The sequence below is a fragment of the Hipposideros armiger genome, unplaced genomic scaffold (genome assembly GCF_001890085.2).
Source record: "Hipposideros armiger isolate ML-2016 unplaced genomic scaffold, ASM189008v1 scaffold_4, whole genome shotgun sequence".
Taxonomy (NCBI): Eukaryota; Metazoa; Chordata; class Mammalia; order Chiroptera; family Hipposideridae; genus Hipposideros; species Hipposideros armiger.
The window spans coordinates 3831458-3851145 of record NW_017731354.1 but is presented as its reverse complement, the minus strand read 5'-3'; the positions used below and the strand labels follow the sequence as shown (position 1 = coordinate 3851145).

General features: G+C 52.6%; 1 protein-coding gene across 2 annotated transcripts in view; it reads left to right on the top strand.

Annotated features, from left to right (window-relative positions):
• LOC109383155 (ATP-binding cassette sub-family C member 11-like) overlaps window positions 1-17863 on the top strand; it is a 58520-nt gene extending 40657 nt beyond the window's left edge. For both annotated transcript variants that reach the window (XM_019643318.1, XM_019643309.1), the window contains 10 exons: window positions 2663-2889; window positions 3017-3154; window positions 4405-4591; window positions 8653-8742; window positions 10127-10316; window positions 11634-11793; window positions 15014-15092; window positions 15680-15793; window positions 17172-17336; window positions 17451-17863. In XM_019643318.1, the coding sequence (XP_019498863.1) occupies window positions 2663-2889; window positions 3017-3154; window positions 4405-4591; window positions 8653-8742; window positions 10127-10316; window positions 11634-11793; window positions 15014-15092; window positions 15680-15793; window positions 17172-17336; window positions 17451-17540 (1440 nt within the window). In that variant the 3' untranslated portion in view covers window positions 17541-17863. The remainder of the gene's footprint in view (window positions 1-2662; window positions 2890-3016; window positions 3155-4404; window positions 4592-8652; window positions 8743-10126; window positions 10317-11633; window positions 11794-15013; window positions 15093-15679; window positions 15794-17171; window positions 17337-17450) is intronic.
• The last annotated feature ends 1825 nt before the right edge of the window (window positions 17864-19688 follow it).

Below are 19688 nucleotides of genomic sequence, written 5' to 3'. Positions count from 1 at the left end.
ACTATCCTCATATGACATAGGAGAAGACCAGATTGTCTGTGGTATCACACTGCCTCTTGGGAACATCATCGCCCTCTCTCACGTATCAGGTAATACCAAGTGCCAGGTTCCACGGTGGGCACTGGGCTTGCATGGTGAGTGCACAATGCAGGTGTGGTTTGGGCCATCATGGCCTTGTAGTCTATTGAGGGAGACAGACAAGAAAACAGGCTGCTGTAACAGGGTGTACAAAGTTACCCACGAGGTGGGGGCACACAGGCCCAGCACGGGGGTGCTGCAAAGAAGGATAGCAGTCCAAGATGGCTTCTTGGAGGAAGGGACCTCTCTGGAAGGACCCGAAAGATAAAATGGGTTTAGCCAGCTCAAGCTCAGGAGGCAAACAGAAGCAGAGCACTTCCGGGGAGTGAACAGTGTTCAGGAAGGCTGGGGTTCGGAGTGTGCAGCAAGCAGGATGCCTGCCTCCTGTGGACTCAATGCACACGGGGGATTCTCCCTGAGCCTGGCCTGTGGTGGGGGCGCTGTCTCCATGGCTTCCAAGGTTCTGACTCCACGCACCAAGAGTCTAGAAATATCCAGTGCCCAGGCCTCAAAATGATCATTTGTATTCTAATTTTGAGAAATGTTCCAGTTTTTTTTTTCCATTAGAAAATGTGTCTTATTCAAAATAGTTTCCTTTCTCTGTCCTGTTATGGCTTTACTGATTTTAAATTTGCCTGTGTCGTTTTCAATCATCACAAGTAAAGGACAAATCTCTGAGAAGATCGGCTCAACTCCAAAACAACAAGCCGAAACAGATTGTTTTGATAGTTAATAGGCAACGCTTAACCCTTTCCCTGAGTCCCCAGAGATGGTGGGCTCTTGAAAGCTGGTTCACTCACACCACGACGGAGCCCAGCTCTGCTCCCGTGCCGCTCTCCCCGCCCCCAGCCCCCCACGCCAGCTCAGGGTCCCGGAGGGGCTGATGGTTCTGCACTTTGATTTCTCAAAGTGATTGTGACAGTTCTTATTGTTTTTGCTCACGTATTTAACAAGAGATTGTGGAGATAAAACGAAAGAGAATTTAGAGGCAGAAAAAGCGAGAAGGCTCACGGCTGGGCCTCTGGACCTGCTCCTTCCTCCTTCCCCTCACCTTGGAGAGCAAACATGACCTTGAACTACACTGGGTCAGCCGTAACCAGGCATTTGCACTGAGAGCTGCTGTAAGGGACACTTTGTGGCTCAAATAATGACTATTTATTAAGAGTCAAAATGCGCTTTCTTCCTCCTTCCCTCCTTCCTTCATTCCTTCCTTTAGTTTTGGCCTTAACCCTCCATCGGGCGCAACCGATCTCACAGATTCATGGCACACAAGATGCCTCTATGAAATACGTCTTTACTGTACTAAGTCACAAACACAACTGGTGACAGGTTCCAGTAGACGGGGAAGACACGGAAGCGATGAGTCACGATACTTAACTGTTAGATATTTGAAAATTTGTGTGCAATGAATCTGTGAGATCAGGTGCGCCCGACGGAGGGTTCTTCACAGAGACAATTGACTTCTATCCATGTCTTTTTCTTGAAGTTAAGGCTTGAAGTTAAGTTCTTGAGTTAAGGCTTGAGAAGCACACGGGGGAAATGAGCAGAGCAGCGCCTGAGCCTTCACGGAAGGCCTCCCGGGAAGCCCGTGGCCGTGCTGGGGGCCGGAGAAGCCTTGGGAGGCCCCGGCGGGGCATGGTTTTGCCACTAACTACCTGGGTGACCTTGAGCTAACCTCTAGGCAGCTTCCCTGTGTCTGAGCCTCAGCTTCCTCATCTGTAACGCGGGGACGCCGAACTAGATGCTTTCGCTAGAGCCCTTTGGTATGAAATGTGCTTTGATCTTTGCAGTGGCATTGCTGCGACTAATCTTTGGTGACCCTGAGTGCAAATAGTCCCATCATAGGCCATCGTAAGAGCTGGTATTAATGGAATGCCTACCAGGGACAGGCACTCTTCTGAGCACTTTTTTTTTCCCCCAGCTGAGCCATCCTGCCACCTGTTGGCAGCTCAGCAGCAGCTCAGCTCGGGCCGGGCATCAAACCGCTGTTGCTCAGAACTCACACTCTTGAGCGAGCTCTTAACCAACTGAGCCACTTGGCCGGCCCTGAGCACTTTCAACGTATTACCTTTTTCCCTCCCTCCCTCCTTCCCTTCCCACCTTTCTTTCTCCCTTTTCTTTTCTTTCCTTTTCTTTCCTTTTCTTTTCTTTTCTTTTCTTTTCTTTTCTTTTCTTTTCTTTTCTTTCCTTCTCTTCTCTTCTCTTCTCTTCTCTTTCCTTCCTTCCTTCCTTCCTTCCTTCCTTCCTTCCTTCCTTCTTAAATAAAAGCTTTATTGTGATATAATTCACATACCCATACAAATCACCCTTTTAAATTATACAGCTCGGAGGTTTTTAGTATATTTACGGAGTTATACAATCTTTGCCACAATTCTATGAAGCAACATTCTCCTTCCCATTTTACAAATGAGGACATTGAGACTCAGAGGGGTTAAGTAACTTGTCCAAGGTCACACAGCAGTAGGTGGAGGAGCCGGGACACTGAAGCCCAGGCAGGTTGACTTGGGAGCCCATGCTGTTACCCACAGCTTGAGGTTGCCCCTCTGCAGAGCCTAAGGGTGAGCGGCCCCGCGGCCCCTTGCAGGTTTCCCGCTGCCCCATGAGCTTCTTTGACACGATCCCCACCGGCCGACTCCTGAACTGCTTCACGGGGGACTTGGATAAGCTGGACCAGTTCTTGCCCATTGTGAGCGAGGGGTTCATGCTGCTCTTCATGACGGCGGTCTCCCAGTTGCTCATCGTCAGCGTGCTGTCTCTGTACATCCTGCTCTTAGGAGCCGTGCTGGCCATCGTGTGCCTCATCTATTATGCGTGAGTTGGTTCTTTTGGCTTGAGAAGGAACGGGCTTTGGGACTTGGGGTGCGAAGTTGGGACCAGCCTGACCTGGGTGACCCCAGGGGTGGGGGGCCCAGGTCACTCACCCTCAGTCTCGATGCAGGAAGTTTAAGAAGGCCATTAATGTGTTCAAGAGGCTGGAGAACTACAGCCGCTCGCCTTTGTTCTCCCATATCCTCACCTGTCTGCATGGCCTGAGCTCCATCCATGTCTACGGAAAAGCTGAAGATTTCATCAACGAGTGAGTTCCTGCAGCCGTCCGAGGGCGATGGGGCTGTGGGTAGGGGGAGGCCACAGGCCAGGCGTGGCGCATCTGGGAACAGCATCAGCTGTCCCAGAGAACATTGCTCCAGCCCCTTGATTTCTCTGAGCCTCCAGATCCTCATCTGTAAGATGGTGCTCATGAGGATAAACACTAAGTGATACAGAAAATGTGTGTAAACCTTTTTGCACCTGTGCATCGTGCACACATATTAATCTAATCAACAGTAAGAAGCATCACTGTGTCAGCACTTCTCTTCTTCTTTTTCCTTTTGCTTTTAAACAGGTATCTAATTTTAATAATATATTAAGAAACGATAGCTTTCTGAATAACAGAATTTCCTTTAAGAGTCACACCCATAGGTTTGCCTTCTAATGTCTGTTGTAATGTAAACAAAGGTCCCGTTACTGTGGCTTCATTGTGTAATATGAACTCATCTGCTTGTTAAGATGGAGAAAACATGGTCTGCCCTGAACTACGGGAGGCCCACAATCTGGTGGAAGATGGGACACACAGAAATATTATAATAGCTATTTTTTAACAATCCAGGGTTGACTATGGTAGGACAGGAGCATAGGAGAGGGGCAGACAAGACGCCACGAGAACGCAGAGGGGAAAGAGATGAGCTGGAGCTGGGGGCTCAGGGAGTCAAGGAAGGCTCTGGGGAGAAGCAGCACCTGAGCTGGCCTTGAGGCCTGGGAGATAGGGCGTGCTCAGTTAACTGGGATGTTGGCAGAACCATGGCGCCAGCTCTCTGAGTGGCACTGGCTAGCACCTGGGACTGTGCAGACAGGACTAAGGGATCCTTGAGTGATGTACTCCTGCAGCCAATGCTGAGAGTCTGCCTACCAGGTGCTCAGCATCCACTGGGGACACAGCAGTGGACAGGACAGACATAGCCCCCGCTCAGGGGTGGGCAGGTAAGGACCACTTGCCTTTACGCATTCGCAAACGCTGACCTTTTTTCACGCTCACTGGCCCAATGAAGGTGACTTACCCACCCCTGGACCAATCAGGAAGGCCAGGGTAAGAGCAGGTGCCGAGAGGCCTAACCTGGGGCTGGGTTGATGCCATGGCTGGTCGGGTCGGGAGAGGAAAGAATCCCCTAAGAAAAGGCAGGTTCTGTTGGTGGGGGTGGAGGCCAGATGCTGGAGGAAGCACCTGGTGTCCACCCTTGGGACTCCTGGGTTAGACAAACATGTGTTTCCAGGTTGTCCTTTCTTTCTCAGGTTTGAAAGACTGACTGATGTGCAGAATAACTACCAATTGATGTATCTGTCTTCCACGCGATGGGTGGCATTGAGGCTGGAGCTCATGAGCAACCTGGTGACCTTGGCCGTGGCCTTGTTTGTGGCTTTTGGCACTTCCTCGGTCGCCTATTCCTATAAATCCATGGCTCTCAGCCTCGTTCTGCAGGTGAGGGAGGGACTCTGGGACAGTGGGGGCTCGGTCTGGGCCTGTGGGAAGACTCGGGGGATCGATGGGACTTAGGTTACATCTTGGGTTTGGCCGTTTGGCTCTTATGAGCCATGTTCTTGACCTTCTGAATCTGCTGCTTTGCTCAGTTCCCTTGTCAACTGGGAAGTCTGGATTCAAAGATATTCAGTGAAATCACAGAATACTGGAATTGAAGGGGAGCCCACAGGCAACAGAGTCCAACACTCTTATTTGCAGAGGAGGAAACTGAGGCCCAGAAAGGGGAAGGAGGTGTTTGAGTAGACAGAGCAAAAACGCTGACCTCCTGGTTGCCTGGCTGGTGTCTTTTCACTTTCCTGTGCAGACCCTGATCCGGTTGTCAAGCTTTTCTGAGTTAGCTGAGGAGGCTATTAAAAAGGTGGGGGTCCAAGGCCTCCCCTGGAGCTGGGCTTCTTGGACTTTAAAGAGTGTAAGACTTGAGACAGGACCCTTGGCCTAGCCTCAAAGGCTTACTCAACCTGGGTCCCTGTGGGGCTGACAGGAAGACCCCGCTCCAGAGCACGGCCCTACCGATTCCGAGTCAGGTCCTGGTTGGGCAGGGTCTTGGAATCTAATTTAAAAAACAGGTTCCCCTGGGGATGCTGATGTGGGAGCCTGCATACCTTACAGCCTGAGCTCCTCCATGCCTGGCACACTTGGGGTGTGGAGAGGGACTGACTGGTCAAGGTTCATGTCCACAGACTCCTGGAGAAGGGCTATCCTTGCAGGGCTGTGAGGCCAGAGGCCGGCTCAGCAGCCATCTCAGGGAACCCTGACTGCAGAGCTCCAGGGCGCCCCTCCCCTAGGCAGTGTTCACTAACCGTCCTTCCTGTCTGCGCTAGTGTGGCTTTCTCTCCTCTTGGCTTTAGAGCTGTGCCCCAGTGCTGGGGCGTGTTTTGGGGCAGGCAAAGGGGCTCCGTCATGCTCCTTGCTCAGCCCCTGCGGCAGGCACGCATTTGCACATACACACCGCCCTCATCCACACCTGCGTGCACAGGGCCTTCCACAGGCCACACAGGGTGGCTGTGCGGTGCTCACACTCGCAGACAGCTGACCAGTGTGGTGAGCTGGTGCGGAGCTGCTGTGCCAGGCACTTCTGTGCGGCCTTCCATGGCAATGTCACCACGTGCCAGGGGACACGGTGAGGTGGGTATGGATGGGTGGTTGGGGACGTGCAGGTTCACACCTGGCTCCGCCACCATTAGCAGTGTGACTTCGGGGATTGTGCCCAGGATTTCTCATCTGTAAAGGGAGAGGATAAAAATCCCCAAATCATGGACTTGTGAGGAATGTGTGTAAACGTGAGGATTGATGCATGTTAGACACCCAAATATATGCTCGATAAATGTTAGCTATGACTGTCCCTGACTTACAGATAGGAAACTAGAACTTTGAGCCTTAAGTTGCCCATGTTCTCACAGCTAGCAGGCGACAGATCTGTCCATGGTGGGACATACTCATTCCCTCTCTCTGCTCTCTGACACATGCACATATACATGAAAACACACACGCACGCCCACAAGCGCGTGCGTACACACACACACACACACACACACACACACACACACACACACACTCACACACTCCAGTGCAGAGTTGCTCCCAAGCCTCCCAGAGCTCTGGGGAGAGGTGCCAAACTGATGTCCTAGGGGATGTGGAGTCACTAAGTCCAGAAATCCCCCTGGCTGCCGCATGACACTGCCAGGAGGGCAAAGTTCAGAGGCAAGGCTGTCCTGAGCCTGTGCCAGGGTGGGAGGGCAGAGGCTCACAGCCCAGGTTCACTGTGCACACAGTCACCTGCTCGAAGGTCTCCCCAGCTTGCGTCACCCCAGGCACTTGTGAGGAGCTCTGCCTGGAGGCCTGGCTTGGCTTCCAAACGGCCCTGGGTTCATCCTTTCTTCTCAACGTCTGCTGTCCTGTTGGAGCATGTCATCTCTATCCTGGGTAGCACTCTCCCAGCCCCCACGCCTGCCGCCCACCCTGAAAACCTCTCTGCTCCACCTCCTACGTACTTCCCCAGAGTGATTTTGGATGACAGGGAGGCGTCTCTCATCTTGCTGCCTTGTCCAGGACCTCCAGGCTCCCTGTCTGCTTACGCGCCAGGTCTGGGCTCTGGGCCCTGCCTTCCAGGCCCCTCACATCTGGCCCCATGACCACAGCCTGCACTCACTCCTCTGATCAAACTGGTACCTTGCTGACTCCAGCACGCACCCTCCAGGAAACCACGGTCACGCTTTGGGAGCAGGAATCACACAGCCCTAAGAGGTTACTCAGTAAATACTAGAGACGCCCCTGGCTGCAAACCAAAGCCAGCCGTGGAACCAACTCAAAATGGCCTCCACCGTCTGGGAACTTATGATCTGACATAACCGGAGGGCTTGGGGAAGGCTGTCCTCTGTTGGTGAGTTAGAGGCCGAGCATGAACCCATATTTTATCTTTCTGCTCTGGCATCCACAGCCTGGCTTTGTCCTCAGGGTTATCTACGCAGGTTCATAAAACAGCGGCTGCAGCCCCAAGCTACACATCATCACCCAGTAACTGTCAAAGGCTGCAGAGGACATACTTTTTCCACAATGTCCTTTTTGAGAACAAGGAACAGTGTCCCAAGTACTCCGACATGACTCTCCCTCATGCTTCATCAGCTGGACCTGTGTCACGGCTCACAAACCAGTCATTAGCAAGAGGTGTGGCATTAACACGACTGGTGGAACTAACTGAGCCTCCCTGGGCACCTCACTGTCATGGAGGGTGTGTAGCAAGGAAGGGAGAAGGGGCCAGCTCTTGGTCAGGCAACCAGCGTGTCTGGTCCACTGACGGGAAAGGCAGTCTCCCGCCTCACCCGGCCTCCTTGCCCCGCTCAGCGTCACGCATGATGGTGTCCACCCCTCCCACTCACAGAAGGCTTTCCCTCCCCTTCCTGCCCCTTTGCTTCAGCCACAGCCAAACGGTGTGCAGGGCCCTGCTGTTTTTCTCCTTTCAGGACGCTGTCCCCTCTATTTGGGGCACGCTTCTCTAGCCAATTTTAGCCTGCTAACTCCCCCCTCTCCTTAAAAACATATCTCCAGAGCAGCTCCTCCAGGAGCCCTCCCGGAAGCCCCTGACTGGGTGACCATCCCGGGGGCCCCGAGGGCTCTCCACGTTGACTCCTTCTTGGAGAGCACCCCTCATGCTGCCGGTCTCTGTTGCCCAGTCTGTCTCCCTATCCGGCTGGGCACTCCTAGAGGGCAGGGCCCGTCCGTGTCTGCTGCACTCTGGGGCATGGAGCCTGGCCTTGTCCCTGTCCACAGCCCTCCGTCAGGGTTTGGTGACGGAGTGCATCCTGAAGCTGTCGTCCAGTGCTCTGCACGGCCGGTGTCCCCAGATCTTGAGCGTATATACTGGGGCCCCGTTCCCAGCTCTGCCCCTAGCTTCCGGGTGTTCTGTGTGCTGCTTTTCCCCTCTTTGGGCCTCCGTTTCCTCGCCTGTGGGGCCTCCAATTCCAGAGAGTCCCTGAGGCTCCTCTAGACCTGGGTTCCCCTGAAGGCAGAGCCTGATGCAACGACTTGGGGGCAAGTCGATGATTTGGGCGATGCTTCTGGGAAACAGGAAGAGGAAAAAGGGTCACCGTTCTAGGTCACCAGCACTTGACTACTGGGATCTCCTGAGAGGCATATAGGACGCTCCCAGGATTGTCCCCTGGAGTCGTAGGGACAGCAGCTTTACCTCCCGGCTCCTTTCCCCATGAGGTGAGGGCTGCTCCCACAGGCCTTCGCTGCCCTGTGTTTTCGCTGCACCATGCGTGGGCTGCGTGGGCGCCTGAGGTGTGGACAAAAGCAGAGGGGACTGAGGTGGAACGGTGTCAGGCTGCCCACGCCAACTGCACCTAAACTCAGGAGTGGGCTCAGGGCCACCAGAGGCATCTGCTCCATCCTTGTAGGCAATGGTCTTGGTCTGAGGGGCTATGGCAACGGGCAGGTGCCAGGGTGTTGAAGCCTGCACACTCCCAGCAGCCACTTGTCTTGACGCTTCTCCTCCGTTCCAGCTGGCGAGTATCTTCCAGGCTACGGCCCGCACAGGCTCGGAAACAGAGGCGTACTTCACCGCCTTGGAGAGGATGCTGCAGTACATAAAGGTGGGTGCAGGTCTGGGTTTGCTGCTGGAGCTCCGGAAAGCTCCACCTCTCAGCCTGGGGCTTGGCTTCTGTGGCTTCTGCAGGCGAGCACCCCCGGGGCCCGGGGATGTTCCCAGGAGGCGACTGGGGCTCCGGGCCCTTGGTCCCCACACCAGCATACATAATCCCTCCAAGCTCTGCCAGACCTACTGGCTCCTTTGACCATGCCCTCTACCTGCCAGCATTCCTGGATGTAGAAGGAGGAATCTGCCCTTTTTAGGGATCAAAGATTTGCCCAAGTCTAATCATAATAGTGATAATCATAATTGTTATTACTGTTGCTTTTATTTATGTCATAGCCATGAAGCACACAGATTTTGGTCACCTGGGGTTCAAGTCTAAGTTTTGCCACTTGAATCAGCTGTGTGACCTGTGGCAACTTATTGAGCCTCTCTGTTCCCCAACCCTGAAATAGGGAAGATGATAGGATCTACTTCGGTAGATTATTACGAAGATTAAAGAATGTAATATGTAAACACTTAGCAGTGCCTGGCCCACAGTAAAGGCTCAATATTGTTATATACAGACTATCTCAGAATCACAAAACCATTTCATAAGGTTGATTGAATTACTGTCCCCATTATCTGAAGAGGAAACCGAGGCTTGGCCAGATTAAGCATCTTGCTTAAGCTTCCATGGCCGGGGGCTGGCAGAGCCCTCTAAAGGTAGGTCTCCTGCCCCTGTTATATGAGTGGAGTTTGTGAGTCATAGAGCTTTGATTTAAGCCTGAGGGACACCGCTGTGGCCTCGCGCTGGCAGTGGGGAGCTGTGGCTTGCAGCCGGGAGACCCTGCGTCTTCTCCATTGTCCTTTCCTCCCAACACAGCCAGCTGTGCCTGACCCAGAGTCGTGGGCCCGGAGTCGGCAGCCCTGGGTTAGCGCCCTCTCTTGGCCACTCATCAGCCGTGTGATCTTAAGCAAGTTGTTTAGCCTGTTTGAGCCTGTTTCCTCGCCTGCAAATTGCATCTAAAAATGCCTACGTCATAGGATGAGGATAGCGAAGTCTGCACAGAGCTTGGAGCCGTAAACCACGCCCCACGGGGCCAGTTAGCTCTGCCACCTTTATTATCGGTGTTCTGGGTTCTATTTCTTTCCAGCCCCACACATCAAATAGAAAAAGTTCTCTGTGTTAACAACGAGGGGGCTAGCCATATGGTTTATCACTCTTTTGGGATAAAACCACGTGCCTTTCAGGACACTGGGGGCTGAGATGTTCCACTTAGGGTGTCCCTCTGACCGCATGGCCGGTGGCTGGCCACGATGCAGGGCAGGCTGGGGTGGGTCAGCAGGGGGTGGTCGGAGAGGGATGGTAACTATTGATTTATTTTTCTTTCTTCAAAAACGAGATGTGTGTCCCTGAGGCTCCTTTACACATCGAAGGTGCGAACTGTCCCCCAGGGTGGCCACAGCACGGGGAAATCACATTCCAGGATTATCAGATGAAATACAGGGACAACACCCCCATTGTCCTCAGTGACATCAACCTGACGATTCACAGCGAGGAAGTGGTGGGCATCATCGGAAGGACGGGCTCTGGTGAGCGGAGTGTCCCGGGCATCCCAGTCTCAACTCTGGCCTTTGGGTGTTGGACCCATTTTCGGGCATGGGTTGGCTCAGTGACCCCACGGATATCTGCTGGCCCTTACTTTGGGCTGGGCCCTGTGCCAGACACTGGTGGACAAAGCCCAAAGTCCCTGCTGTCACGGGGCCCCAGGGGAGGTGACAGTTAAACACATCATTAGATAAGAGAAGAAATAGTTGCAGATTGTGGTGAGTGCCACGGAGGAGTTGAACAGAGTAACGGTTGGTGGGTCCTGAGCAATGGTGGCCGGGCTCTAAGGCCAGCATTGGAGCTGAGACAGGAAAGAGGAACATCTGGGTCCCCTTTTCCTTCTCCTCCTTGTCCTCCCTTCCTAGATCTCTCATCAGCCTCCGTCTCCCCCTCTCCTTTCCGACATCTTTCCTCCCTTCTTCTCCTATCACTTTTGGGAGATCTGTTCAAAGACATCGTTCAGAGACACCGCTAGACTTGGTTCTTGTCCCACCCTTGTGCACCCGGGAGCTGCCTCCTCCAGGTAGCACCCCCTCTCCTCCCCCGCCCCGGATGACTAGAGCTTTCATGGGTCTGCTCCTCCTCAGGCCCCCGCAGGACTCACACTGCTGCCAGGTGAAGCGCTTCTGGCCATATATAGTGCGTTTCCTTGTATTTCTTGCCTGTAGTTGGCTTGAGAGGGCTGCGGTCGGACATAGAGAAGCCCTGGGCCAATTGACTATATTCACTCAGCAGTTATTGAGCCCTAAGGAGCCAGGCAGTGGGAACATAAGGTGAACAGCTGCCACCCACACGGACCTTAGCGTTTAGAGCAGAGGTTGCCTTAGCGGCCTGGCAAGTAACGTAGATGAGTGAGCGGGGCCTGGTGTGATGGTGGGGGGGAGCGGGCAGCGACTGAGCTGGAGAACAGTTCTCCTTCGGGAGCAGGAGCGCTGCACTCAGCTCCAGCCACTGTTGTCTGGGGGGGACATGGGGCCCGGTGTTGCCACCTGTACTGTTGCAAGAGAAGCATGCAATTGGAATTTTTATATATAGGATCTTTGGATTTTTTAAATTTTGGGAAAGGATTTTAAAAGGTGCAGTAACACTGTGTGTGAAACAAAACATATACATATGTAGCTGGATTTAACCCAGGGCCTCCACGTGTGCCCTTGGATCTTGGCTGTAAGAACGCTGCCAGGGGTTTGGGGTGCAAAGGGTGGGCCACGGAGGGGAGCGGGTCAGGTGTGCGCGCCAGGTGCCAGCAGTGCTGTGGCCGGTGCAAACTCTGGACACGGAGGCCCCTGTTTCTCGCCCACCAGGGAAGTCCTCCTTGGGGGTGGCTCTCTTCCGCCTGGTGGAGCCCAGTGCAGGTCGGATTCTCATCGATGGTGTGGACATCTGCAGCATTGGCCTGGAGGACCTGCGGTCCAAGTTCTCGGTTATCCCTCAAGACCCTGTCCTGCTCTCAGGAACCATCCGGTGAGCGCGGGGCCAGAGGCCAGCCTGGTGTGAGGGCTGCCTCCTGGGAGGATGGGTGTCAGGGTGGGGCTGCCTCTGGTCAGCTGGTGGCCAGCGCCCCGATTTCTGGGCTACTCGGGCCTGCCTGGCCCACCTCACTGAGGTGTCCTGGAAGATTGAATGAGGCCCTGGTACACATAAGAGCCGTAATATCCTCACACAAGCAAGGCGTGATTGTTATTTCTTGACCCTGATGGGATCTGTCAGGGTTCAGTTCACCAGGCAGAACTCGTCCTCTGGCTGCCGTGCTCTTTCGTGTCTGGAGATGGTTGACTGCCTTCTCTCCACCCACTGCGGGGAGCCCACGGGGACATGTGAGGCTGGACGTTAGGAAGTGCTTCTTCGCGGGTACACATTCCTCGTGGGAAGTACCCAGGCAGCCTAGCCAGTGAGGCAGACACGAGATCTTTCCGCCTCTTCTCCACACGTCCTACCTCCTCAGAAGTCAGCTCGGGGCCTAAAGTTCACCCAGATGACTGTTCCTACCTGACTCTGTGCACGGTAGCTGTGTGGGACCACCGAGGCATGGCCACCGAGGGACAATGACGTGCTAAACAGGAAGCTAGAGCCATCAGGTCTCAGGGATATTTAAGGGGCATTTTAGAGGCAAGAGGGTGACTGACCCCAGAGCTCCATTCCCTCATCACCATTCATCCATCCATCCATCCATCATTCATTCATTCATTCATTCATTCATTCATTCATCTTTCATCCATTTAAGTTGCCTTTTCTGAGCCTCTGCCAGGTCCAGACTTTGTGCTAGGGACTGGGGACTCTTTGATGAATGACCACTGCCCCTGCTCCCCCCAAGAGTTCATAGTGTAGTTAGGGGCAGGGGTTGTGGAGATATAATAATACCTGACAAATTATAATGCAAGGAGGTAATTGCTAGATCAGAGAGATATGAACAAAGTATGATATGAGCTCAGGGAACTCAGAAGTTGGACAAATAACTCCTCCTGGGTCAATCCAGAAAGGCTTCACAGAGGAGGTGACATTTGAGCAGGATCTTGAAGGATAAATAGGAGCTTGCCTGGCAGAGAAAGGGGAGAAAGTCTTTCCAGTGAGGTGTATAATATGTGCACAAACAGAGAATTTAAAAATGGCTGTGTTGTAGTAGGGGGCATGAGAAACATTTAGTGATGGATTTCTGTATTAAGGTAGAATTTGGCCAAATCTATTGTGTCTTGGGATAGGAGTAGTAAAAGTATGAATTAACTTTTATTGAGCATTTATATATGCCAATCCTGTGCTTAATATTCTGTCTTGTGTAACTGTCACAGCAACTTTCCGAGGCAGTCACCGTTATTATCCCCCCTCTGTAGGTGAAGAGACTAAACTTAGAGAGGAAAAGTGACTTGTTTAAGGAGACACACAAGTAGATAGTAAAGATGCGTTATAACCCTGGGAAGTCAAACCCCTCAATCAGTGATACCCGCCCTTGCAGCAGGGAGGCGTGTGGGCTGGAGTCCAGGGGAGCTGGACTGGCTTCTCTGCAAGGTTCTGTCTAACTCTGAGTGTCTTTGATTCCAGCTTGTCTCTCAGACTCACTTGTAGTATGACCTTGAATGAGCCATTTAACACTGATAAGCCATAATTTTCTCATCAATGAAAAGGGCGTACCCATCTCATGGGGGAGAGGGTGTCAATGAGCCCATCTGTGAAAATGCTTTGGAGGCTATCAAACAGCAAATCATGCAAATAAGACATTCTACCTTCTGCTTCTTTAATACAATCAAGCTCTAGACACGAAATATGTGTGTGGCTGCCAGAACGGGGGCAAGACAAAGCAAGAGGGTAAGAACAGGTTCCGATTAGGACTGAGCAGTTGCAAAGCTGCCTACGCCAAATCCAAGTGCAAACCTTAATGGGGACAAAGCCCAGAGAGATCACACCCTGATGTTAGCTTCCTGGATGATCAGTTAGGATTTTTTCACTGCAAGAGACAGAAAAAAACCAACCCCAGCATCACCAGGTGCCACTTTACACCTACTAGGATGGCGATAATAAGAAAAAAGAAAAAGGAATGTAAGTGTTGGCGAGGATGTTGAGATATTAGAACCTTTCTTTGTGCATGGCTGGTGGGGCTCTGCACGGGTGCGGCCACTGTAGAAAACAATTTGGCGGTTCCTCAAAAAGTGAAATATAAATTACTATATGACCCAGCAGTTCCACTCCTAGGTATTACCCAAGAGTTCAAAGCAGGACTTGCACGGATCTTTGGGTACCAGTGTTTGTGGCATTATTCACAAGAGCTCAAAGTGACACCACCCAAGGGCCCATCAATGGATGAATGGATACACAAAACGTGTTCTGTGCATACAGTGGAATATTATTCAGCCATAAAAAGGAATGAAAATCCTGACACACGCTCTAACATGGCTGGGCCTTGCAAACATTATGCTACATGAAATACGCCAAACACAAAAGGACAAATATTGTATAATTCCAGTTACATGAGGTACCTGGAATAGGCAAATTCATAGAGACAGGAAGTAGGATAGAGGTTATTGTATACCTGCAAATGGTTACAGTGATAAATATTACATTATGTATAGTCTAACACACACACACACACACACACCAAATGGCTTAAGCTAAAAAGGCCTCTTGGCTCGTGATACTGGCAAAGCCAAGGCTGAATCTAGGACCCAGTGTCACCCTAACTCTGCCATGGCTTCCTCTGCGGGCTCTCATGAGGCCCTAGGGGACGCCATGTGTCCCCTCCTGAGGCAGGGTGGTTGCGGCCTGTCCTGTTCAGTCAGAGGTGGAGCCAGCCTCTTCTCCAGTAATTGCTTTAAAAGCTCTGGATGGGCTCTTGGTCACCTTTCTCCCCCAACCAATCCCTGTGGCCAGCCAGGCATTGCCCTGTGCTGATTGACTTATACCTGAGTAGTCAATCACTCCACCCCTGGAGTGTGTGGTAGAGCCCCACCTGGACCACATGGGTTTGGGCACTGGGGAGCAAGTGGCCCCCAAACAAGATTTGGGGGCTGCCGCCTGCAGAAGGAATGGCTACCGACTGGCACAAGCAACGAGCACTCATGGTAGTTCCAGGGGCTTCTCTGCAGCCAGGAGTCCAGTCCCAGCCATCCTTGGTCGGGAGCTGTGTAAGACAGCCTGCTCTGTGGTCCAGTGTGTGGTGTGGTGACCGAGCCCTCCTCTTCCTCTTATGGGGCAGGTTCAACCTAGATCCCTTTGACCACTGCACCGATGAGCAGATCTGGGGTGCCCTGGAGAAGACCTTCCTGATCAAGACAGTAAGTGACTCCCACACCCAGTTCTTGGTTTCAGCCTGGCTCCTCTCACGCGGTGTTCCAGATGGTGCCGCTTTGGGGCACGGTTTAAATCGTCTCATGATGAGATGATCTGGGGTTCCTAAACAGGCTGATGGCAGCCAAACACCAGCAGTGCACCGGGCACATTCTAGGCTCTGCCGTGTCCTCCTGCTTTTTGCTCAGTGGGAGCGAAAGGCAACTCGCCCAGGAACACAGACGGACTTTCAGGTGGCGGGATGACACCGACAGACGCTTCGGTGGGGAGCGGCGCCTTTCTGTGGGCTGGCCAGGCCAGGCCTCTTTAGGGATGGGACATTTGAGCTGAGACCAGTGTTAAGAGCGCAGCGGTACAGAACTTTGAAAGAACATTCTAGGCACAGGGACTAGCATATGCAGAGACCCTGAGGTGGGAGTGAGATGGACGCAGGTAAGCAGGGAGCGTGGGGGGGGGGTGAGGCGCGGGCGTTACAAAATGCACCAGGAGAGTTACGAGGGTCAGGTCTTACCCCATGGGGCCTACACGCCCACAGACCTACATGACTTACATCTCGTCTTCCCCGATATTACAGATCTCGAAACTCCCCCAGAGACTGCAAGCAGAAGTTGTGGAAAATGGGGAGAACTTCTCCGTGGGGGAGAGGCAGCTGCTGTGCATCGCTCGAGCCCTCCTTCGCAACTCCAAGGTGAGGCCACTGAGCTGCCACGAGAGGCCACGGGGGATGCCTGGCGTGGGGGGCACACTGGCTGTGTCTCCCTCCACCACCACCACAGGGCAATGGGCACCGCCCAAACGGGCTCACTCAGTGTCACTGACTGCCACTCCACGCGCGTCTGTGGGGGCGGTGAGGCATGGACCCCACGCGCCCTGACATCCCGCACCTGCACTGAAATGGTCCACCCCTAGGACCAAATCATGATGTGCTTTTCCCACAAAAAGCTAAAAGGTTAGAAACTTACGAATTTAAAAACTGCCCTCTGCATGTTCTTTTTAAAACTCAGATGTTCTTTTTAAACATCTTTTTAAAATGACATTCCCTTGTCTATTAAAATTGAGACTCAGAGAACAGCTATCCCAAGGCAAAATTACGTGCATTTAAAAAGTTTCATCTGACAGAGTTTTTGATGTTTTCCAAATATTTCATCAGTAATTTCACGTATTTGACTCTCTGGGCTCATTAGGAGCCAATTTTCTTTCACAACAAGGCAACACACACACACACACACACACACACACCTCCACACTCACACATGTATGCAGACTGGCCCATGTGTGTACACACACACACCACACAACATGGCTAATTCATGATAAACAAAAACTGCCGGTGCAGAGCGTCAGAGCCGTGGGGCAGAGCAGATGGAGCGTGGTGGGGCCTGAGACCAGGGCTTCCAGGGGAGAAAGGACACCCCTCTGCCTGAGAGAGCTGCACGACAGGACAGGACTTGTAGGGTGGATGCAGCCCTCTCAACCTCTTCACTCCTTATTTCTCTAGGCTGTTTCTCAAATTTGAGTCATCACTTTATGATTTTTATGTCATATTTGCGTATCCTGTGATTTACTCATGATGACCTCTTTTTAAAAATGGTCTCCTCTTAAACAGTGCCATTTGTGAAATCCTACTTTCTGTGCTAGTTACATTTCCAAATGCCTATCGTTCATGAGATAAATAGCAATGTGTGCAAGTGAAAAGAACGCTTACCCGTATACTGGCCACTCCACATCACGTGCCCCTCGGGGCGCGTGCATCCCCCTCTGTGGGGACATTGCTCTACACGGAGTCAGGCAAATGGGAAGGCAGTTCATAAAGCAAGAAGATGCCACTGGGATGTTTTCATTTCCAAGACCTTCATTCTCTGGTCACTAAAGAACAGCGAGCTCTTGGTTGCGAGCTAACATTCTCTTCATAACATGATGGATGATGAGCTCAAAGTGGCTTTTGAACTCAGTCCAAATGTCTCATGTTCCAGCTAAGGGACTTGGCGACTGAGTGGTAGATTCAGGACAAGACCCAGGCTCGGGGCCCAAGGAGGCTGCCCCCACTCCTGTTTTGTACCCCCCAGATCATCATCATTGACGAAGCGACAGCCTCCATCGACATGGCGACCGACATGCTGGTCCAGCACACGATCCGCGAGGCCTTCCGGGGCTGCACAGTGCTGGTCATCGCCCATCGTATCTCCACCGTCCTCAGCTGTGACCGCATCCTGGTCATGGGCAACGGGAAGGTCAGAGCCACGTCCCGGGGCTGGGGAAGGGCGGGTGCTCGGGCTCGGCCACAGGGGGCCTTTGGGTCCTTCCAGACTGAGCTCAGCTGTCCCTGTCCCCTCTCCACCTCTCAGATTGTAGAGTTTGACAGGCCTGAGGTCCTGCAGAACAAGCCTGGGTCCGTGTTTGCGGCGCTGCTGGCGACATCCAAGTCATCAAGCTGAGGAACATGGAGACTGCATGGAGGCTGGTGGCTGAGCACACCCAGGTTCGCCAGGTGTACAGCTGTGAGGCCTGCCGCTTCTGGGCTTCTGGGGTAGAGACGGCTACTTCTCCTGAAAGCAGGGCTGAGATGGGCCCAGGGGTGCTGGGGATTGGGATGGGATAGGAGGCTAGGGAGCAAAACCTGGGAAAGGGCACCCTGGCTCCCCGAGCCTGAGAACCCCAGCATCATTTGAGACCTTGGGGTCAAATGATCATGTGTCTCTTTTTCACTGATATGTTGCATAATTTCACAATAATGTAAAAGCTTATTATAGTTTTCTGATCTGTGTGAAAAGTGTTGCAAACGATGTGTTGATTTTGTAAACATAAATAAATAAATAAAATTAAGAAAAAAATAGTCGCATTCTCTGTTCTGCTTCCTATGTTAGCCAGTACTCCTCCAGCTGCAGAGAACAGACACGCCCTCAAACTGATTTCTGGAAAGAGGGACTTGATTCGCTCATGTAACAGAAAGGTCCAGAAAGAGCTCTGGGTTGGGTACCAGGATCAAAAGGCTGCCTGCCTTGTGGACCCTGCCTCTCTTCTCTCAGCTCGACTTTCCTGTGTTTGGCTTCACTCTCTGGCCATCTCCCCCGTCATGGTGGCAGCATGGCTGCCAGCAGCTGTAGGCTCACATCCCACCAGCTCAGCACACCCTGGTCTGAAATTGCCAATGATTCCAGCAAAAGCTCCAGGCTAACTCTCATTGGGCTAATGTGGGTCATGTGCTCACCCCTGAACCAATCACGTGCTAGGCTGTTGAACTGCAGTGACTGGCCAGGCCCGAGTGGCGAGCTCACACCTGGGCCTGGGGAGGGGGCCAGCTGCCCCGAATACGTAAACTGAGAATGGAGGGGGTTGTTTCTCTGAAATAAAGTTGGGGTGTCCTTAACCACATGAAGGAGAAATGGATATGGAGGCTGGGCAGGCCCAAAACAGTAGCTGTCTACCACATGCTTACTGATTGGAGTATAGACGGGTGGAATGCGAGTTAATTTATAACATATGACAACTGAAAACAAGACCGTTTGTTGCTCCAGCCCCTACCCAGTGGTTACAGATATAGAAATAGAAAAGGTTATCATTTTCAATTTACTTCCAGGGAGGCCTCGTTGCTATGAGGAAATGTGTTTCCAACTAGTTTTGTTTTGTTTTGTTTTGGTTTTAGCTTATGGTATCTGATTATGCCACAAGAAAAGTCAATTCAGTCTACACATATGTCCTACTCTACGTCTTGCACTGGGCTCGGTGCTGGGGGTGCGGCGATGTCCCCGCCCTCATGGACTGTGCCCCAGTGAGTGTGAGTAAACAGTAAACAAGTAAACAGGTGGTTCCACAACCAAGTGACAGGAGGTGAGGACGGAGTGCAGGAGATGGGCACAGTCGGGGTGCAGGAGATGGGAACAGTCGGGGTGCAGGAGATGGGAACAGTCGGGGCGGGCTTCCTGGTGGAGGTGAGGCTGCAGTTTACTGAGACCTGAAAAGTGAACAAACATTTGCTCAGACGAAGGGGATTGGGGCAAGAAAGACTGTTCCGGGTGGAGAGAACAGCAAACAACGCCCCGCAGGAATGAACTGTGACAGGGGGTGACCCAGACAAAGGAAAAGGCCCAAATCCTGGTTAGGGACATGTGCACTTCCGTTCCTTCCTGGGGTTCTTAGGCAGCACCTGCTTCTCTTCCGAGGGCACTTCCTAGGCGAATGGCTTCTCTCTTTTTAAAATCCCTTAATAGTTGACTCCCCTTCCCCTCAGTTCTTGCCTTTTCTTCTTGGGCCCTGGGGGCCCCTCCTGCCCCTGTCCTATCCTAGGGTCACAGAATCGCTCACCTGCAGGTTGAAGGTGACTCTTCCCCCCTGCCCTGCCCCCTCCCAGAGCTGCTGTAGGGCAACTGCATGTGTCATGTGTGAGAAAGCTCCCCACAAACTGGGCGCTGCTGCCCCATGATACTTGACCCAAGTCCTCTGGGCCAAATTTAGCCGCCATGTGTTCCTTGAGTTGGCCAGCAGATGGCAGGCTCTTCCCAAAGATGAGTGGAAGTCCCCGCTGGCTTCAGATGGACAGCGGCTGAGAATCCACAGGGGTGGGATGGGGAGTGTTGACCCCCGGG